Raw genomic sequence first — 23558 nt, 5'->3', positions numbered from 1 at the left:
TTTTGTTAAAACCTACATACACTATATGGCAATAATTTTATAAAGAATTTTCATTAGAAAATATATATAAATAAATAATCGCCTGTTATCCTATCACTTAGAAGCAAGCACTGTAAGTATGTTGGGTTACTGTCTAGGCATATATAGTTATTCTCATTTTCTGAAATTGGAATCACACTAAATATACCATTGTGGACTCTTTCTCCCACAACAAATTTATTTACATGTTTTATCTGCAACCATAAATATCAAATATTAATTTGAATGAAGAAAGGTTTCAGTTATTAAGGGACCATAAATTTGAGGAGAATAATATTAGTGCTCTCTCTAGATTCAAAATCCCTAAATTTCAAATGATACCCATTGGTGTTGTCACACGTGGCTGGGTTAACATTGGCCGTGTTAGTGCTACACCATAAGGCCAGGTAGAGCAGGTGACTTGAGTGACATAGCTCACTGGGTTGACATCTGGCAAGCTTCTCCCTCAGGATCCAAAGTGGGTAAGGCAAATCCTGGGAAAAGGAAACACGAGTGAGGGGGAGTTAGGGAGGGCAGAGGAGGGACGGCGGGGGCGGGGGCTGGTGCAGGGCATTCAGCTTCCTGCTTCTGCCCCCCCAACAACAGAAAAGGTCACATGTGAGGACTTGCAGACTTCTTGAGAGTGAGTGCAGTGTAGGTCAGAGAACCCTTGAGAGGAGACAGGAGAGGGTATAAGCGCACTGTGAGAACAAAAAAACTGCTCAAATAATATACTACAAGGAAAATTTGTTTACAACAAAAAGATGGCCACAGTCCAGTTGATGGCATAGGAATGTTAAGCTGTATTTGCTACACTTGAGTTCAGTGAGTGACTTCTACATCCCATTGGAGTCTGCTGTTCTTAGTGGCTCCCTCTTCACCAGAGCAAGCCTATTTGTTTTATTTAAAGGGACCACAGTTTCAGCACACGCTCTGGGGATCTTCCAGAGTTGCATTTCCTGCCCCCTTCCAAGCCTTCTCCAGGTGGATGGGCATCCCTGCTGTCTGTCAGGATACCTCCACGTAGGCTGTGCCTCTGTGTGCAGCCCCTGGCTGCCTTGTTATGCGAGTGGCACTTCCGAAAGTTGGACAGTGCTTGAGGGATCTGCAGCTGCCCTGGGAGACTGCCTGTTTGGCTTACAATTTCAGTGTTGCTGCTTGGATGGACTCTAAGATCACCCTCAGCTCTGTCTGCATCCCGCACCACTCTCCTACTCAAGCCCAGCTGCTCAGACTCCCATTTGGTCGTAATGGAAATCCAGACAATGAAATTTTGCTACTTTTATGGAACAAAGACAGAATTACAGTTACAATAACTCACTAACATGTAAGATTAAAGGACCCAGACAGGAATATTTTATCTAGTAATTATCAACATATGTGCAGCTTTCAGATCAGAAGAGAGAGAAAGAGAGGGCAATGTGGGGGGGGGGGAGGGAGGGAGGGAGAGGGAGAATGAATTAGGCTTCTCAAAGCTATTGGTAAAATTTTGCCTGCATAACAAATAGAGGAAACTGTATGTAACAAATATCTCTGGTCATGAATTTTTAATGTAATGGGAGGACTCTCGTCAAAATTGTCCTGTCTGCTGTCACCTTCACCAAGAGACCTTTACTGTTTCCAGAAATAATTGTTAGTCATTTCTCCTTTATAACCAACTATAGAAAGTAAATTACTTTCCAAAATCCCATCTTTTCCATGAAATTCTTCTGAACTAACTGGAATTCTGGTATTGATTTCTCATAGACATGTCTTATTTATGGAAATAAATTGCTATACTCTATTTATAACATACCCTACCTCACCTTATCAAAAAAAATGCGCATGTACTCCAATATTGTAAGATGTTACCCTTAGGGGAGACTGGGTAAAGAATACACAATATTCTTCTGTGTGTGTGTGTTTTTTTTTTTTTTTTACAATTGCATGTGAGTCTATAATTTTTTAAGATAAAAAGCTTAATTAAAAATATGCCCTTATGTTATTTATCCTCCTCTTTTATTCTCTTTAACTTCTTTTTAATTTTTTTAAGATTTATTTATTTGAAAGTCAGAGTTACACAGAAAGAGGAGAGGCTGAGAGAAAGAGGTCTTCCATCCACTGGTTCACTCCTCAATTGGCCACAATGGCCGGAGCTATGCAGATCTGAACCCAGGAGCTTCCTCCGGGTCTCCCACAAGGGTGTAGGGGCCCAAGGACCCAGGCCATCTTCCACTGCTTTCCTAGGCCATAGCAGAGAGTTGGATCAGAAGGCGACTTTACCTGCTACACCACAGCACCGGCTCCCATAAGTTCATTTGGTACAGTAGTTAAGAGGCTGTGTGGGATTCCATATCCCATATTGGGAGTGGAGCCAGTGGACTGCACTTCCAATTCTAGCTTCTTGCTAATCCATACCCTGGGAGACTTCAGGTGATGGCTCCAGTAGTTGGGTTTCTACCAACTACTGGATAAATTTCCTTGCTATTGTGGGCATTTGGGGAGTGAACCATCAGATGGTAACTCCTCTGTCAATCTCTCTCTGACTCTCAAATTAAGATTTTTTAATTAAAAAAAGACAATTAAAATTTTGTATGTAAGGATGAAAACATTTCCTCTGACCCTTAACTTTGTTTACTCTCACAAAGTTTCTAATTCTCTTTTCATCATAATTTTAGAGAGGTAGAGACTACTGTTAAGTATGGAGGTACACATTAGCCTTTTATAAGAAATTTTGTAATGTGTAAACTGTATAACCATCTCCTGTGTATCTCAGCTCTTTCTCATGCTATTAGAATATTAGACATCCTTCTAGACTCTAAGACAAACTGAAGGCCAAGCCCATGAAATCCCTCTCTTCACTTCCACACCCCCAACACCTCTCTGACTTTAGTGAGTGCAGAAATCCAAGTGAGGCTGCTGATATGAAAATACAAGGTGGCCAGAAAGCAGAGCTCAAACAGGAATTTTGGTTACCACATGAAATTAAAATCTGAGAAAGTCAAAGCAATCCCTGCTAACCATAATTGAGCAATTACTCAAGTGCAATATACTTCAGTTTCGGGTTCTGCTTTGTAGTGGCTTTTTTGGAGCTAATTTGCTGGCTTCAAAATATTTTACTCTTGTTGGAAGTCTGCTTTAAATATCATTACAGATGCTCTTCAACCTTTCAGAAATACTAATTTTCAAGGTGGGTAAGATCACATTACAATAAAGAATCCTATGATCTTTATGGCCAGGTTAGAGCCCACCTTTTTCTTTTTCTTTTTCTTTTTCTTTTTCTTTTTCTTTTTCTTTTTCTTTTTCTTTTTCTTTTTCTTTTTCTTTTTCTTTTTCTTTTTCTTTTTCTATCCAAAGGCTTAGTTTTTACCCTATGTGTGGAATGCCAGCTTTTATAATATAATCTGGACCATTGTTTCTCTAAAATAAGGTCAGATACTTGAAGTCAAATTGGAAAAGTTAAAAAACAAAACAATGAAATTTCCTTTTCTTTCTTTTTTTTTTTTTGACAGGCAGAGTGGACAATGAGAGAGAGAGAGAGAGAGAGAGAAAGGTCTTCCTTTTGCCGTTGGTTCACCCTCCAATGGCTGCTGTGGCCAGCATGCCGCGGCCCGCACACCGTGCTGATCCACCAGGAGCCAGGTGCTTCTCCTGGTCTCCCATGGGGTGCAGGGCCCAAGGACCTGGGCCATCCTCTACTGCCCTCCCAGGCCACAGCAGAGAGCTGGACTGGAAGAAGGGCAACCAGGACAGAATCCAGCACCCGGACCGGGACTAGAACCCTGGGTGCTGGCGCCGCAGGCAGAGGATTAGCCTATTGAGCTGCGGTGCCAGCTGAAATTTCCTTTTCAAAATATGTCTTTTTTTTTTTTTTTTTTTTTTTTTTTTTTTTTGACAGGCAGAGTGGACAGTGAGAGAGAGACAGAGAGAAAGGTCTTCCTTTTTGCCATTGGTTCACCCTCCAATGGCCGCCACGGCCGGCATGCTGTGGCCAGCGTACCGCGCTGATCCGATGGCAGGAGCCAGGTGCTTCTCCTGGTCTCCCTTCGGGTGCAGGGCCCAAAGACTTGGGCCATCCTCCACTGCACTCCCTGGCCACAGCAGAGAGCTGGCCTGGAAGAGGGGCAACGGGACAGGACAGAATCCGGCACCCCGACCGGGACTAGAACCCGGTGTGCCAGCGCCGCCAGGCGGAGGATTAGCCTAGTGAGCCATGGCGTCGGCCTCAAAATATGTCTTAATATGACATGTTCCTAGGTCAGGAAATTTCATAGTTTTGAAATAAATTTAAATACAAATATTAAAACTATATATAGTTTTGGAATCAATTTAAAAATAAAAGTCACATGAGCAAATGCTGCAGCCGACCATAAATTGTGTGAATATATAATATTTAACTGCCTCTTTCTCAAGTACTAAGACTGAATCATTATGCTTCACCTACTTGGCCATTTCTCCCAGGAGGGACATTTCTGTTTTGTCATCCAGGAAGACACATGGTTTGTTGTCAGATTGGATTCAGATTTAGTTGGGTATGAAACTGATACATCAATATTCTAGTAGTTGAAACTTTGGTTTTATGGGAACAAACTTTTTTTTCCTTGTTCAGAAAGCCTCAGCTCAAATAACAAAAATGAGGTTCTTTTTGTTAATCCTTGTATTTTAGTTTTCTGATGGAAACTCATCTCCTTGTTGTTATATGTATAATCACCCCCTAAGCTCCATTTTAGGGCAGCTTCAGTTTTTTCTGATTTTATACTCCATAGTCCAGATCAGAACCTGCTGGGCCAAGTGAGAAGGTTCATGAATGTATTTCCCAGTTCAGGGCAGAGGTTGGAAGGCCTAGAATTGAAAAAGCGATATGATATGCAGATCTGTTTTAATATCCAGGAAAGTTATTTTTCAGCTTGGATAAGATGATCTTATTTACATTCATCCCCTCACTTGCCAGAACCAAGATGCATAATACATTATTTTAACTTACTTTTATTTGTGAAGACGAAGCAACAAGCTTTTTTTTTTTTTTTAACATTTATTTATCTATTTGAAAGGCAGAGTTACAGAGAGGCAGAGGTAGAGGTAGAGGCAGGGCAGGGGCAGAGAGAGAGAGAGAGAGAGAGAGATATCTTCCATCTGCTGGCTCACTCCACAACGGCCAGAGCAGTGCTAATCCGAAGCCAGGAGCCAGCAGCTTCCTCTGGGTCTCCCACGTGCAGGGGCCCAAGGACTTGGGCCATCTTCCACTGCTTTCCCAGGCCATAGCAGAGTTGGATCAGAAGTGGAGCAGCTGGGACTCAAATCAGTGCCCATACGGGATGCGGGCACTGCAGGCAGAGGCTTTATCTGCTATGCCACAGCGCCAGCTCCATGACAAGCTTTAAGCGACTGATTATTACAGAGATGTTATAAACCTCTCTAGTGAAATATCAGTTATATTGGAGCAGTTTTACTCAGCGTATCAGTTCAGGGCCATAAATCCCAGATTCCAAAGAAGAACACTGGGCCAGAAGAAAAACACGTAGTGGATAAACTAATATTTTACTAACAAGCTCTTACTAAAGGCACTTTAGACACAGGGTCAGTGATCACACAAGTTAATTAATTAATTAATTTTAGGTTATTTGGAGTATGTGGAGACATGGAATCTATTCCTTGTCATCACAAGACTAAGAACCCCTAGCTAGAGGTGCTACATTTCTCATAATAAGCGACAGAAAGGTAACTTGTAATGCAAAGCAATATTGGTAAGTGCAGATACTACATGCAGTGAGAGTTCAAAGGAGGGGCAGGTCATTTCCAGACAGATTCACTGGGCAATATTTCATAGAGAATGTGATATTTTAATTGAACATGCAAATGGCAAGATTAAACGTCTGTCGTGTGCTGATTGTATGCAATGCCTGCTGCTGAGTTCTTGGGGCAGGGGGGAACCAAGGAAATATGTCATAGTCTTGTCCCAGAAGAGTTCGTAATATGGTCATGAAAATGACTCATAAACAGACAAAAATAGAAATAACCACAGGCGAAGCTAGACGTGATTATGACATAAGGCAGTTCATGATTAGTATGCTAATTAGCTGTGCAGCAAATAATTGCTTTGGACATCAGCAGAAGGAGGCACTCACTTCCTGACCTGTGAGCAGCACTTTTGTCTTCTAGGACTCCCCGTAATCCTGGTTTCTCCCTACTACTCTGGCTGCTCCGTCTCGATCTCCTTTGCTGGTTGGGCCTCCACTCTAAACAAATGAGTTCAGGGTTTTCTCTGTGTTGGGGATCTGATCTCGTTTCATAGCTTTAAATCCCATCTTTATGCTGGGGACTGGCACATTGTTATCTCCAGCCTAGACTTTCCCCCTGAAATCCTGCTTTTTTATGCAATTCCTCACTCAAATCTCTACATGGTTGTCTACAAGGCATTGCCAAATTGAACACATTCAAAACTGAGCTCTTAATTTTCTGTTTTAAAACTTGCTCCCTGCTATGGGTTGAATGTGTGCCCCAAAATTCATGTGTTGGAAACTTAATCCTCAATGCAACAGTGTTGGGAGGTGGGGGCCTAATAAGAAATGATTAGATTAATGGCAGTATTGTGGAACTGGGTCAGTTTTCGTGACAATGGGTTTGTTATAAAAGCAAATGTAGCCCTCTCTTGCATGTGCTCTCTTGCCTCTCTGCCTTTTGCCATGGGATAATAGCAAGAAGGCCCTGGCCAGAAGTTGCCCCCTCAACCTTGAACTTTGAAAACAGTAAGAAATACACATCCTTCTTTATCAAGTACCAGGTCTCAAGTATTCTGCTACAGCAGCACAAAATGGACTAACTCACTGCTCTTGCAGTCTCCTCTCAGTAAATGGTAGATCTACTCTTCAGCTGCTCTGCAGTCATCCTGGATATTCGTCTCTGTTAATCGCTATATTGGATTGATCAGCAAATCCTACTAGTTCTGCCTTTAAAACACCCAAAATTCAATCATTTCTCACCTCCTCTATTACTTCCACCTTGGTTCATAAATCCATAAATAATCAGCTGGATTCTTAAAACTGCCTTAGGTTCCACATGTCTTCCTCTACTATTGTCTGAATCAGGCAGTTGGAGTGATCGTTTTGAAGGTTCAGTCAGATCATGTCACTCTTGCTCAAAATCCTCTAGTGGCTTCCCACCTCACTCTCATGATGACTGGCAATGTCCCACATGAGTTGGTCCCTCATTCTCCCTGACCAACAGTTCATATAATTCCCACATCAACTCATGAAATAGTTTTAAATGTCCCTACTTTGCTAATGTGAAAAGCGAACACAGAGGAGTTAAATAACTTACCCAAAATCACACAGCTAGAATATGACAGAAAGGGCCTTCAAGCCTAATAGCCAGGGAGTTGGCATTGTGGCACAGAGGGTTAAGCCACTAATACTGGCAATCCCACATAAGTGCTGGTTTGAGTTCTAGATGCTCCCTCCAAGCTATTACACCTGGGGATGCAGTGGAAGACAACTGAAATGCTTGGACCCCTGCTATTCATGTGGGAGTCCCAGATGGAGTTCCAGGCCCTTGGGTTCATCCTGGTCCCACCCCTGCTGTTGTAGCCATTTGGGGAGTGAATCAGTAGATGGAAGGTCTCTATCTCTCCCTCTCTCTGTGACTATGCCTTGCAAATAAATAAAAGTATATCTTTTTTTAAAAAAAGTTGCTACTCTATAAGCTGTGAGCTCAACCACAGTGCTCTTAAGTGTAGTGAAGCTCACATGGAGACTTAACTTGCTATACATTGATTTGAATTCTCCCTGGCTTTCTCTCTTCTTAAGATTTTTAAAAATTTATTTGAAAGAGTTACAGAGAGAGGGGTCTTCCAACCACTGGTTCACTCACTAAATGGCCACAATAGCCAGGGATGGGCCAGACCAGAGCCAGGAGCTTCATCCAGGTATCCCACATGAATATAGAGCCCTAAGATCTTGTGCCATCCTCTGCTGCTTTCCCAGGCACATTAGCAGAGAGCTGGATTGGAAATAGAGCAGCCAGGGTTTGAACCGGCACCCATATGTGGGCCATTGCAGGAGGTGGCTTAACCCACTAAATTCACAGTGCTGACCCCATCTCCTCGTGCTTTATTAAACATGGGTGCTGAATGCTAAAGGCTGGAGACAGATGAATCCAGCATGAGAGCTGTCCCCTAAAATGTACAGTCGTTTAGGAGAGCCAGGCACACACATGAATATTTTCACAATATTATAACTAAGTACTATGATAAAAGTACATGCTGATTACTAAGGGAGCAGAGTGTCTTAGCCTTTCCAACACGGTCATCAAAGGCTTTTTGGAGCAGGTGCACCCTGACTGAATATTGAGGGATCACTCCAAGCAAGCCTATCAAACAAAGAGGCAACCTAGTATAATAGTTAGGCTCTAGTATGTGTATGTAAGATAGCCCTACACTTGACCTTGGTTCAGAAACTCACAACTCTGTCTCTTTGGACAAATCTTTTAAACTCTGAGTTTTGATTCTTCCATTGAAGAAATATGTAGAACAGTATTTTATAAGGGGTAAATGGAATAAAATATATATTTAAAAGTCTAACGTAATTCCTGGTGCACAATAAATGACCATTGTTGTTGTAATCAGTATGCCAAATGAGTATAACTGGTGTAATACTCAAAAGAAAACTTTGCATATGCTCCTTGCACCCTTCAGAATGTACGCAGTGGGGAAATTCTGTCCTGCCTCTGCATGAAACCTCTGGCAGCTCCCTGATTGTTCTCTTACACTTAGGTTACAGACCTTAAGTAACAAACTCAATCTCAACTTACAAATTAGAGTGGCAGATACTAATCTGGACTTCAATCTGGGCATCAACTCTCCCCCAAGATCTCCAAGAGGACCTGCAGGGGGAAGAGGGAGCACAGGCTGCTTCTCTCTATAACAGTTCCACAGCCAGTTTGTGATTCCCCTGGGAGGAGAGAGAAGAAGTACTTGCACTGGTACTTTCGTAGACTGGCTGTACATTCTTTGGCCCCTCCAAATGTACAAGAAAATGTGACACCATTTCCTGGCTTTTATTCCTGAAATTTTCATGATGGTGTGGGTGGCACAGGTTTTTCTCTTGAAGATGACTTGATCCAGGTGGCATCTCTGTTCCAGTTGGTGGCTTGCACTCTTTCCTCCTGCCCTAGGCATCCAGACCGTAACTCCACGTGAGCACCCTGCCCCTCAGTGCCATAGGCAGAATCAGAGATAAGCTCGCCCCAGCTCACATGGTCCACTGGTGGTCCACAGTAAACATTCAGGCATCCCTTGCTCAAAAGCTGCAGGAGTTATCATTCTGCTCAATTTAGACATAGTTTTCCTTTTGCCACAGCCCCTTTGGTTTCTAGGAAACAGGGTGACACAGATGGTTTTGAAAGCATTCACCAAAATTCTCTCTGTAAATTCTGCATATGGAAAACCATCTCATACTCAACTTGGTATTTGGTAGGTAAGGGTTGAAATTGAGAGATGTGCAACTATAACTTTCTATTGTATATTTTCTATTATTATTGGATTTCAAGGAGACAACCTGGGAAAAGAAACACCACAGGGACTAACATGGTGTGCCAGGTTGCAGAAGAGAAAGCAGGATAGGTGTGTTGAGTCAAGCCTTGTAGAGCCCCTGGCCAGGAGTGTAGAAAACCATGGGAAATTTCAGTGTCATGTTAACCTAGGTAGGATCAATACAGAGTGCTAATATAAGTGAGACTTCCACATGACTAACAGATGAAAACTCCAGAATTGATGACATGTCTGGACTTCTATTTCATAAATTTTGTCTCCTTTCCTCTCTTATTCCAGACTGCCATCACACACCTGCCAACCACATCCCTCTTTCATACTTTTTCTCCTGTTTTCTTTCTTCATTTACCATCTCAAGCAAATGTTCCTTTCTTTGTTTCATTTTACCTCTCAAAAGTCTTTTGTAACTTTTCAAGACTATTTTTAGTGACTCAAGTTCTCTCCTAGTATTTGGTTGTATTACTGAAAATTAATACTTTGCATTTGTGACACTAAGTGGGAAAAATGAGTAAGCATGGAGCTAAATCACTGCTAACATTAGAAGTTCCTTCCAGATATCAGAGCTGAGGGACATGCATGTTCTGTTGAAACAACTGAATATTATTATAAGCTCTGTTTGAGTTTGTAAGTAGGAGGAAGAAAGAATAAACACACACATGTGCATGTACACACTTAAACATCCATACAGTGAAAAGTCAAGTGCTCCAACCACAATTGACCTCATTCCCTAATGCCAATCAGAAGCCCCTAATTATAATTTCTTGACTAGCTTGTGAATGTATATAGAATAATGTGTATATTTAATTTCCCTGATGGTTCCGGGTTCCAAATTACTTTCTCCTGTCCCTTGACAATATAACTCCACAGTTCATTTCATACTTTTTTTGGAGTTTCTGAAAGGATCACACAGTGTACTGGCCCTTCAGTTCATAAGGGTGATTCCTAACAGTACTGTTTGTCTTCTGAGCATTTCACTTACATTCAAAGAAAGAAAGGGTGGCAAACCTCAAGATTACCCCAAGCCTCCACCAAGTAGCTTCTTTTCTGCCTGTCCTTGTGTTTAGGCAAATGGGGAAACAAAGTCAGAAAGAAACTTTTGGCCAACAACCTACTTTTCATGCAAGATTATCAATACAAAACTTACTCTCCTATCAGCAGTTCTTTGAGGTGAACGTCTTAACTCATGGACTTAGATTTTTACCGCAGTCTCTGTTTTGGACTTTGTTCACCTCTGTTGGCTTTGCCCTTCCTCTTGCCCATGTTGAGGTTTCTGTTCCAGAAGCTACAACACTTCCTTCTGCAAAGGGAATGACTCTCTGCTCTAATTATTATGTCTGTCCACATGAATATCTTCTGGGCCAGAGTGGCTTGATCATTTAGGTGCAAGATTAGTTAAAAGATGCTGTCTAGCTGTGATATTGATTCAACTTGTAGTTTGACTCAATTACCCAGTTTAGAATCTAGTTTCATAGCAGGAAATTTCACACATACAAATCAGCAGTTTTGAGAAACCTGATGAAATAATGGCCAGTTTACTCTGAAAAGCTTTGTAGTCTCAAAGCCAACTGTCTGAGTAAATGCCATCGTAATTAGGCAATTATCCTAGCACAGCGGTTGCCAGGGCTTTCTGCCAACATCCTCTCTCTCCACTTGCTGCCATTGCTGTCTCACAAGCATTCCCCTTCTCAATTTCCTCACTAAAAATAAGACAAGACCTAGTTGTTCCCTCAGAATATTCTCATTGTGTCGATTTCTTACAGATATTTTACATCCCTCTCTGTCTGCCTCGTTCCCTTTGTTAGCATCTCAGTACATTGGCCTTTGATAGCTTCAGCATTAATTACGAGGTGATCAACTTCAGGGAATATACCCAGACCCCATCCTAATGTGTGTGGAATTGCCTCACGGCCAGGGTAGAAGGGACCACAATTCTGTTAGGTACCATCGGATGATGGCCATGGGGATTTGACCTAGTAATGACTTGAATCAGTGCAGCAAGTCCAGAAATGGGCCTTTTTGTTTGTTTTACCTTTTACCTTGTCACACCACAGATTGAAGCAAAGCAATACAATGTGCTGCAGCTTCACCCAAAAGCTGTGTTTCTGCTCTGCCCCTTCCTTTTTTTTTTTTTTAAGAGCTATTTTATTTATTTGAAAGGCGAAGTTACAGGGAGAGAGAGAGAGAGAGAGAGAGAGAGTTGTCCCATCTGTTGGTTCACTGCCCCAAATGACTGCAATGGCCAAGACTGGGCCAGGCTGAAGCCAGGAGCTTCATCTGGATCTCCCACATAAGTGGAAGGAGCCCAAACCCTTGGGTCACCTTCTGCTGCTATTCCCAGGCCATTAGCAGGGAGCTGGATTGGAAGTAGGATACCCGGGATACAAACAAGCACCCATGTGGGAATCTGGCACTGCAGGCAGTAGTTTCACCTGCTATGCCACAACACCAGCCCCTCGGCCCTTTCTTGATGGCTCAGTGGGCCATCTGCACAAAGCCCTCTGAGAGCTTTAAAAAGGAGGAAGAAATGGACCTGTTTTGAAACCTGGATTTACTGCTAGCCCAAACCAAATAGAAACACTGAAATATTTTCTAGAAACAGCATCTGGAGGAGCAATTTGTTTGGTGGTAATCACCATGGTCCTCAAAAACAGGTCTGTTTATTTTTTGCCTTCTTTTGTGATGGTTGTATACATGTCATGTACACGTATCTGGAACTTTCAAGTTGTATGATTTTGGTCATCAAATTATGAGCTTAAAAATATCCAAATTGAAGCTTGGGCAATAATATTCAACTGAGGAATTTTAATTGAGTGATGGTTAGGAAAAAAACAAGGTTTATAATTTGCCATAACTTGTTAAAATTCTTAAAAATAGTAATAATTTTTACTCAGTAATTATAAAACTTATCATGATGACCCAGCCATCCCATTCCTGGGAATTTACCCAAGGGAAATGAAATCAGTAAGTAAAAGAGTTATCTGCACTTCCATGTTTATTGCAGCCCAATCCACAATAGCTAAGACATGGAATCAATCTAAATGCCTATCAATCGAAGACTGAATAAAGAAATTATGGGGCTGGTGCCGCGTCTCACTGGGCTAATCCTCCGCCTTGCGGCGCCGGAACACTGGGTTCTAGTCCTGGTCGGGGCGCCAGATTCTGTCCCGGTTGCCCCTCTTCCAGGCCAGCTCTCTGCTGTGGCCAGGGAGTGCAGTGGAGGATGGCCCAAGTGCTTGGGCCCTGCACCCCATGGGAGACCAGGAGAAGCACCTGGCTCCTGCCTTCGGATCAGCGCGGTGCACCAGCCGTAGCACGCCAGCCGTGGCAGCCATTGGAGGGTGAACCAACGGCAAAGGAAGACCTTTCTCTCTGTCTCTCTCTCTCACTGTCCACTCTGCCTGTCAAAAAATAAAAAATAAATAAAAATAAAAAAATAAAATAAAATAGAAATTATGGGATATGTACTCTATGGAATACCACACAGTGGTTAAAAAAAATGAAATCTGGTCATTTGTAAGAAAGTAGATGAATCTGAAAAACATCGTATTTAGTGAAATAAGCCAGTCCCAAAGGGACAAATACCATATGTTCTCCCTGATCTGTGATAACCAAATGGGCACTTAAAAAAGAAATATGCAGAAGTGAAATTGACACTTTGAGAAGGGATGACTTGAGTGGCCCTTGTCTTGACTGTTGAGGAACAGTTTCGGTTTTATTTATTTTTTCTTCTTAATAGTATTTGAACTGTTAACATCGAATCAGTCATATGTGTATAAAGTCAATTGAGGAAGGATCTCATTAAAAAGTAAGAGTGGGAATAAGAGAGAGAGGATTAAGTTTGTAACTGGAAAGCTGTACAGTTCTGCATACATTCCTACAGACTTACTTCTAAGGGTACAGTTTAAAAACTTGTTAAGGGACCCCAAATCCCATTAAGCTAGGTGGTAAAATGCCATCTTAAGTGTTAAAGTGATCATATTACGTGTTAAAGTGAACATATTGATGAGATTAAATGTTACAGTGATCATATAAGTAGGATCAAATGTCTGGTAATAATAGAATTAAAACGGAGAGAACGTTCCAACATGGGAAGTAGTCCATGCAGCAGACTCATAGAATGACAAGCACTCAGAATCAGCCTTTAAGGGATCCTGCTTTGGCTGAAAAGCCCACAAGAGCATTTCAGGCATGGAAAGCCAAGACATCGTGGCAAAAAATGTTCTACATGAGGGATATCTGTGAGTGAGACCCCGGTGAAAAGAAGTGGCCATCAAAAAAGGATGTGCTTTTCTCTGAAGGGAAGAGAGAACATTGCTTATGGCATTGTGAATTCAAAAGGCTTCCATAGCCTAAGCAGCTACTATCAAAAGCCTCAGGTGGTCACTGACATCACATATGAGTGTTAATTGTTAAATTAACAACAGGAGTCAATGTGCACTAACTCCCCATGCAGGACCTCTGTCCTCAATGAGTTGTGTTATGAGAGTTAATTGTAAAACTTGCTCTCAAACAGTTTGTGTGTGTGTGTGTGTGTGCAAATTGTTGAAATCTTTACTTAGTATAGAGTTAGTCTTTTGTTTACAAAGTTAATAGAAAATTAACCTTAATAGAGAATGGAACTGGGAAGGGGAGAGAGAGGTGGGAATGTGGTTGGTAAGGGTGAGTATGGTGGGAAGAATAACTATATTCCTAAAGTTGTACTTAGGAAATTTGTATTCATTAAATAAAAGGTTTCTTTGGGGAAAAACTTATCATGAAGAAATAATCATGGATATGAACAAGAATTTAGCCAGAAGAGTTATTAATAATGATGAAAATCACAGGCTACCTCAACGTCAAAGATTTTGTAACTGGCCAAAAAGACTACATTATTTCTATAAAATGTTGACATTAAAAATAGTGAAAATGAGCAAAAGTAATGACATGGAATGATGTTCAATTACTATGTTAAGTTTAAAAAAATAGATAGGCATTGTAGTGCAGCAGGTTAAGCTACTTCTTGGGATGCTCACATCCCATATGAGAGTGTCTAGATGCAAATCCTCGATCCACTCCAGATCCCAGTTTCGTGCTAATGCACACCTTGGGAGGCTGCAGTGATGGTTCAAATACGTGGGTCCCTTCTACCCATGTGCAAGATCCCAGTTAAGTTCTTGGCTTCTCATTTGGCCTGGCCCAGCTAATGTGAGCATTTAGGGAATGAACAAGTCAGCTACACCAAATGCTTGTCTCTGAATTATTATTTTAATAACCTTTCTTCTCTATACTTCTTTTCAGCATCTGCTTCTAAATGTGTTTGTAAATTGAGTTTTTCTTGACAACCATCAATGTCTGGTTATTTCCCCAGTGATTGGATTTATCTCAGTTGCCTTCATGCTCCTTAAGTGGAAAGAGTAAACCAGCATTTGCAGGCCGGCGCCGCGGCTTACTAGGCTAATCCTCTGCCTTGCGGCACCGGCACACCGGGTTCTAGTCCCGGTCGGGATGCCGGATTCTGTCCCAGTTGCCCCTCTTCTAGGCCAGCTCTCTGCTGTGGCCCGGGAGTGCAGTGGAGGATGGCCCAAGTGCTTGGGCCCTGCACCCCATGGGAGACCAGGAGAAGCACCTGGCTCTTGCCATCAGATCAGCGCGGTGCGCGCCAGCCACAGCGCGCCGGCCGTGGCGGCCATTGGAGGGTGAACCAATGGCAAAAAGGAAGACCTTTCTCTCTGTCTCTCTCTCACTGTCCACTCTGCCTGTCAAAAAAAAAAAAAAAAAAAAAAAAAAAAAACAGCATTTGCCAAGTATAAAGCAAGAGGGAGGTTTGGCCTCTGCCACCAAATTTGCTAGGCATAGCAATGGCCAAACTAAGTACAACTGGTTGTGTCTGTAGACAAAATTAAGTGGAATATTATAAAATTTCTCAATATATTTTGAACAACCACATTAGGCTTCAATTTTTTCTTTCTTCAAATCAGTTTCAATCTCTGCAGACTTGTTATTAAGAGCCCAGTGGGGTGATTACAAATTTATTTATAACTCCCCCTAAACAGATCATTTGAATTATAGAAATCCAATCCAATTTAAATTGTCAACTTTTGCTGAGTATGTACTTGTCTAACGCTATATCAGACACAGTAGGTATTCAGAAAATGTCCTAGAGGAAGACACAGTTTTGACATAAATTCAGATAAGTTAATAAGTATCTCTGATATTATATGTATTATATAATTATGTATTAAGATACATAAATATTCATTGTATTATATCTATTATATATATATATATAAAATATGGGTTTCAATATAGCAGTGAGTGATATAGAATAAGAATCACAGAAGGGTATAAGAGGAAGCTTCCATGGTGAGTTTATCAAAGTCAATTTTCCCACAGACATTTGCTAAAGACGGACACTGACACACTATCTTAGTCCATTTGGGCTGCTATAAGGTATTGGTATAAACTGGGGAGCTTAGGTAAGAGAAATTTATGTCACAAATTCCTGGAACCTGGGAAGTCCAACATCAAAACACTAGCAGATTCAGTATCTGGTGATGGCCATTTTCTTAGGTAGCCACCTTTTAGCTGTAACCTCCCATGGTAGAAGGGACAAGAGGTCTCTTTCAGGCCTCATTTATAAGGGCAAAAGTATTAGGCCTAGGCTCAAAGTCCAGACCTGTGTTTCCCAACAACCACTTACTAAAATTCACTATAGATTCCCATTGATTCTGTTTGAGAATCTGTCCATCCTAGACCAACCACTGTGTCTGGGATCATAGGATCCAGTGGTCAGCTAGATCACATGCTGGCAACTATAGGGACAAGGAGGGGACAGAGCACCCTGATTCAGAATTCTGCCAGGATCAGATAGAGGTTGGGAGTTGTGGTTCTCTCCCTAAAAAAATGCAAAAGAAAAGGCAGAAGTCTTTCTTGGACCTACACTGTATTACCAGATTACATTTCAATTGGGTTGAATCTGATGGGTAACAGGGAAGCAACCCATTTTTGAGCAAATGACAACGTGGGGCTAGGATGTAAAAGTAGAAAAAATCAGGGACTGCCTTGGAAAGAATGAGTGTGAGGTACTTCTGGGGTATGAAGTAATTTGGTACCAATGATTACTACCTCCGAATTTATGTAACTCTATAAGTGTGTGTTCCTTTACTTATACCTGGAAAGTATTGCATATATACAACTATACATTAAGTAAGTTTTAAATTTATTTTTTAAATTGACATATAGAGAGTGAATACTTATATATGTATGTGGACAGTCTGATGTTTTGATATACATATACATTGTAGAATGGCTAAATGAAACTATTTAATATATGCATTACCTTACATATATTTCTGTGGTGAGAACACTGAAAATCTACTCTCAGCTATTTTCAAGTTTTTAATAGATTGTTATGAACTTCAGTAGCCATAATGTGCAACAGATCTCTTGATTTATTCCTACTGTTCAACTGAAAGTTTGTGTCCTATGACCAACATCTCCCTAATCCCTCTAACTCCTGGCCTCTGGTAACCATCTCTTTACTCTCTGTTTCTATGGGTTTGACTTTTTTACACTCCACATAAAAGTGAGATCATGCACTACTTGGCAGTACACGGTATCCTCCAGGTTCATTCATGTTGCCACCAATAACAGAGTTCCCAGTGTTTATAAAGGTTCAATAGTATTCCATTGTGTATATGTAAACCGCATTTGCTTTATGCACTTGTGTGTTGGATGAACACTTAAGTGGATTCCTTATCTTGGTTATTGTGAATGATTCTGTAACAAGCATGGAAAAACAGATATCTCTTTGACATTCTGACTTCAGTTCCTTTGGATAAATATACTGAGGTGGGATTATTGGACCTTCAGGCTGTTCTGTTTTTTAATTTTTTGAAGAGCCTCCAAACTGCCTTCCACAATGGCTGTCCATTATCACGCACAGTGTACCTAAGATGCCTTTTATCTACTGCCTTACCAATATTTATTTTTCACCTTTTTGATAATAGCCATTTTAATAGGTATGAGGTGATCTCCCATTGTGCCTTTCTCTGATGGCTAACAATGTTGGGTATTTTCATACCGTTGTTGGTCATTTTTATGTCATATTTTGAAAGATGTCTACTTGGGTCCTTTGCCCACCTTTAGATCAGGCTATTTACTTTTTTCCTATTAAGTTGTTTGAGTTTCCTGTACATTTTGGATACTAACCATTCATTAGGTATAAGGTTTACAAATACATTTTCTATTCTATCAGTTGTCTCTTCACTTCGATGGTTGTTTCCTATGCTGTTCATAAGTTTATAGCTTGATTTGATATTATTTGTTTGTTTTTGCTTTTTTTATTTATTTATATTTATGTGAAAAGCCAAGTGACAGAGAAAAGAAGAGAAATCTCCATCTGCTGGTTCATTCCTCAAAAGGCTGCTATGGCTGGGGCTGGGCCAGGCTAAAACCAGGAGCCAGGAACTCCATCCTGGTCTCTCACATATGTAGCAGGAGCATTATCCACTGCCTTCCAGGAGCATCAGCAGGAAGCTGGATGGGAAGCTGTTCTGTTAGTGAATTTGGTTGTGTCATGTGTTTTCATGATGCTTACTTCTAATGCAAGACACCCTTCAAAATTTCTTGTAAGGCTGGGGGTCAGTATTGTGGCCCAGCAGGTTAAGCCACTGCCTGCAATCCCAGCATCCCTTATGAGTACGAGTTCTAATCCAGGCTGCTCCACTTCCAATCCAGTTCTCTGCTAAGCACCTGGGAAAGCAAAAACAAGATGGCCTAGGTGCTTGGGGCCCTGCCACACATGTGAGAAACCATGATAGAGTTCTAGACTCCTGGATTCAGCCTGGCTCTGCCCTAGCCATTGTGGCCATTTGGGGAGTGAATGAATAGATAGATTTCTCTCTCTCTCTCTCTCTCCCCCTCCCTTCTCTCTGTAACTCTGCCTTTCAAATAAATAAATATTTTTTGAAGAGTTCATACAACTCAGAGCAATCAATTCAAATTAAGTTCAATCCTTACCAAAATTTCAATGACAATTTTTACAGAAATAGAAAAAAATACTAAAATTCATGTGGAACAAAAGATACTGAATATCTAAAGTAACCTTGAGCAAAAAAAAAAAAAAAAAACCAAAAAAAAAACCAAAAAACTAGAAACATCATTACTACCTGATTTCAAAATCTAGTAATTATTTAAATGTAATTAGAACTTGATATTTGAATATTTTTGTAAAGTGATAAATTCTATGTAAACATTGACCTTTAATTTTTATGTTTCATAAATTTTAGTTATTATATATGGATTCCATTTAGAATAGTGTATACAGTAAATCTTCTTTCAAAATTAATTTTAATCTACTTAAAATGCAATTCAACTTAAGCTCTTAAGGCATTGTTTATTTCTAGTAAATTATATATATATTTCTGTACATATATATGTATGTATATACACACTCACACATACATTCACATTTATGCTTCCTTGAGTTTTAAAAGCCTATTTGGGTCAGGCACTTGTTCCTTGGCATAATAGTGTCTAGATGTGAATCCTTTTTGATTCACAAACTCCCAAGGGCCCATGGTGATATGATCAGAACCAGGCCAATTGATGTTTTAATCCTTTCTGTCCTTCAGGAAGAAATGGAATTAAACCTGTTTTTATTTAGTATTTGTTGCACTGAGCTAAGATTAAAAATAGAATGCAGAATCAAATCCTTGCCAAATAATCTTAATTAGGCAGGGTACTAACCATGGGAAATGAATTATATAAGTAATAACTTGGTGAAAAACTCAGGAACAAATCTAAATAATCCAAGCAGAGATAGCAAAGTATTCTTAATACTAGTATTTGCTGATAAAGGACTAAGACATGGAACTAGAGTGTCAATTTCTAGTTCCAGCTCTGTCCTGAACTTCTTGCATCAGTTTGGGCGTGGCTCCTGTCTTTGGTTGGCATCAAATTCCTTGTCTTCAAACTGGCTTATACTTTACAGAGAAATTGAAGTAACATTTGAAATAATAAATATGAAACACTTTACTTTCATTAGAATAAAATTTCCACAACAAAAAAATAAGGGTACATGATATACATTATATCTGATCTTTAAGCTCATAAAGCAAGTAAATTAGGGGATGAAATTTCATACTTTAGAAGGAATCACTTAAAAAATGATTTGACTATGGGCTGGCATTGTGACATAGTGTGTTAAGGTACCACTTATGATGCTGGCATCCCAATTTGAATCCTGACTGCTTCACTTGTGATCCAGCTCTCCGCTAATGCACTTGGGAAAGCAACAGAAGATGGCCCAAGTGTTTGGGCCCCTGCCACACACATGAGACCTGGGTGAAGTTCTAAGCTCCTGGCTTTGGCCTACTATAACCTTTGCCACTGTGGCCATTTGGGACTGAACCTGCAGATTGAAGATCTCTTTCTCTCTATCCCCTCCTACCCCTGTCACTCTGATTTTCAAATAAATATATAAATCTTTAAAAAAATTGTTTAACTAAATATATAAGTAATACATTTTAAAAATAAATTTATCTACAAAAATTTGATTCATATACAACTTTTGGAAAACATATCTCATACAAAGTCATATCATTGTGGATTTAATTATTGCTCAACACATAAGGCAATTCTTTAGAGTAACTAGTACATTAAATTAGTGGTGCTCAGAGATTCATGACTTCTGAAACACTGATAACCTGTAAACTCTCATTAAGTGAGAATTTCACAAATTGACTCGGTTATAACTTAAATATAATTAGATGATAAATACCAAAGAGCAATATAAACACTACATGCCTCTTAGATGTTTTGCATAATATTAAATATACTTGTGAATATAGAAACTAGAAGTCTTGAATGTCTCTAGATTTTAGGTGAAAGCCACATATGTTCTCTCCTATTAATTTTTTAAAGATTTATTTATTTGTTTGGAAGGCAGAGTAACAGAAGGAGAGAGAGAGGGAGAGAGAGAGAAAATGAATCTTGCATCTTCTGGTTACTCCCCAAATGACCACATCAGCCAGGTCTACGCCAGGTTGAAATCTATCGGGGTCTGCCAGGAACTCCATCTGGGTCTCCCACATGAGTGGCAGAGACCCAAGTACTTGGACCATCTTCTGCTGCCTCCCCAGGCACATTAGCAAGTAGCTGGATCAGAAACAGAGCAGCAAAGAACTTGAACCAGTCCTTTGATGTGGCATGCCAGTGTCTCATGCAGTGACCCAACCTGCTGCGTCACAATGCTAGCACCATTCTCTGTACTAAAATGAGTGCTTAATGAAGGAACATTTTTTTTTTTTGAGACACTGGATTAAAGACTCTAGGAGCCAATAGTAATTGCAATGTAATAACTAGTATATAGATTATTTCAGAATATGTAAAAACAGTTTTTAAGAAAGTTGTCTAATCCTGTATTAAAATAAATCATTGGGGCCAGCAGCATGGTTCACTTGGTTAATCCTCCTTCTGCAGTGCTGGCATCCCATATGGGCACCAGGTTCTAGTCCCAGCTGCCCCTCTTCCAGTCCAGCTCTCTGCTGTGGCCGGGGAGGGCAGTGGAGGATAGCCCAAGTGCTTGGGCTCCTGCACCCACATGGGAGACCGGGAGGAAGCACCTGGCTCCTTGCTTCAGATCGGCGCAGTGCCAGCTGTAGCAGCCATTTGGGGAGTGAACCAATGGAAGGAAGACCTTTCTCTCTGCCTCTCTGTCTCTCTGTCTCTGTCTCTCTCTCTCACTGTCTGTAACTCTACCTGTCAAATAAATAAATAAATAATATTTAAAAAAATAAATCATTGCATATGATCATATGGATTTGATTATAAATGAGGCTAGTTGTTTTATGGACAGGACTAATAGGAAAATAAGGAATTTCCCAAGATGATTGGAAGAAATGTTCTAAGCAGCAAAACCAATTTTTTTATAAGAAACGACTGACATAGTAACCCACATTTTTAAAAGGAACCCGTGAAACTGTGCCTCCAAGTTTGATGACAAAATATCCTTAACAAAATATCTGTGTCCAGTATGGGGAATGATGGATGGACCAGTGTCAAAAGGGATGGGACAAAACACTGAGCAGGCTACTTCCTTCCTTGCCCTCAAATAGATCTAGCACACCTAAGGGAAACTTCCATGGCTTGATTATTGATGACTTAGTTAGTTAAATCTTTTGTTACGCACTAAGTCATGGATAAATGGCATGTACTCTTCTGTAACACAGTAGAGCCTTTACCACTGGGGTGGTGCCTTTAACAGCCACTATTTGATAATGGAAGGAGATCTGACTTAAACTCAATAGAAAATTTTTGATTAAGATCTTGCAAATCTGAGCACTTCTCTAACTATACTCAGATCACCTACAATAGCTGGCTATCCTCCCAGTAATCTCCTAATGCCCATGACAGAGTCTGGCTTCTATTCCAATTCTTGGTACATAAAAGGTGCTCAGAAAACATTTGATGAAATGATGATTGAATGAATGAATGATTTATTGTACGTACTAGCTATGAGATCTAAGAATGGTCACACCAGAGTTTGAAGGTATGACAAAATTCTTTAAATGCTGAATTCTTAATTAGTAGAATTTGTTTGGTGAGGATTTCCATTTATATTTCTTCCAAGGAAAAAAGGAAGAAACAACCTAATACATCTACTTATCATCATGTTCCAAACATGTGTGATTTAAATGCAGGTTTTGAAATAGTTACTTACCTAGGGCAAGGCATGGCTTTATACAGATATTTATGCTGTGAAATATAGATTCATGCAAACTAGCCTATACCTTCCTAGAAGGCAATCAATAAAATTACCAATTAGGCCAAAATTTGCTCCCTACTCTGGCTCTTACAGGAATAAGCAGACATACACCTCAGCTGAAAACATATTCAAAATAAAGAAAAAGACAGAGGTAACCATCACCATTCCAATTTCCCAGTGAAAAGCAATACACGTACTCTAGAAATCCAAAGGAGAATGTTTATGGAAACAGCTGACGGAGATAGTACAGACTGGCACAGAAAATGCTTGCTGTTTTGTGGGAGAAAACAGCCTAAGGAAAGGCTTCTCCGTCCATCAGCTGGCGCTCAGTGTTTGTGTTTCTTCAGATTGCGAGGCTGGATGTGGATAGCTTGTTCAGCAACATCGAGTCGGTGCATCAGCTATCGGCCAAGCTGCTGTCGTTGTTGGAAGAGGCCACAGCAGCCGTGGAACCGGCGATGCAAGTAATCGGTATGTTTGTTCTCTTCTCAAGTTCTACAATACAACAGGAAATAATGTTTTTATTGCCTCCCAGTGCTTTGGTTTTATGCTTCTAACTCATCAGGCTTCCCAGGAGATACATAAATGCTAAACTCATCTTCAGCTCATTGTAATTACACAAACTGTATTTATTTTCAAATAGGTTTATATCTATTTGCCGAGTCCCACTGTAGCACTAAGCACACCATTTGCTTTTTAATTTCCAATCTTTCAACCCTTTCGTCTTCCAGATGTTCTTTCATTTTGTTTTATGGCTAACACTTACTTGATCTTTAAAGAATTAATTATTTAAATATTTTAATAGTTTTACCATTTTCATTTGCAATATTTTTCAGAACTTGTGCCCATGCATCAACTGATTTACAGAATGTAATTGTTTTGCATTAGGAGTTTATATGATTTATTAAAAAATTCCATGTTCTATTTTCCCATGTTTTTCCTTTCTTTCCCTCTGTGTTACTTGCTTTCCAAATACATTCTGACTCCCAGTCATAGCTGTATTTATCCCTTTACTCCTAAGAATTTCACAAATAGCTACAAACAATATTCTTTGAATAGGGAACCAAACTTCCATCCTTTCTGTTTCTTGGGAGTTCCAAAGAACTCTGGAAGGCAGCTTCCACATCTAAGATATCATATACATAGTGCCATGTGAGCTAATAACTCTTTTTAAAAATTGTTTTCTATTTCACACATCATATATAATATATACTCATTACAAAAATATTAAAACAAATTCCAGAAAACATAGAAAACCATAAAAGTCCT

General features: G+C 40.1%; 1 protein-coding gene across 1 annotated transcript in view; it reads left to right on the top strand.

Annotated features, from left to right (window-relative positions):
* ARHGEF38 (Rho guanine nucleotide exchange factor 38) overlaps positions 1–23558 on the top strand; it is a 146852-nt gene that overhangs the window by 41008 nt on the left and 82286 nt on the right. Inside the window, exon 3 of the mRNA XM_008267533.4 lies at positions 22637–22760. Within this exon, the coding sequence (XP_008265755.2) occupies positions 22637–22760 (124 nt within the window). The remainder of the gene's footprint in view (positions 1–22636; positions 22761–23558) is intronic.

The sequence above is a fragment of the Oryctolagus cuniculus genome, chromosome 8 (assembly GCF_964237555.1).
Source record: "Oryctolagus cuniculus chromosome 8, mOryCun1.1, whole genome shotgun sequence".
Lineage (NCBI taxonomy): Eukaryota > Metazoa > Chordata > Mammalia > Lagomorpha > Leporidae > Oryctolagus > Oryctolagus cuniculus.
The sequence above is the reverse complement of the archived record's forward strand: the minus strand, read 5'-3'. Positions and strand labels throughout refer to the sequence as shown.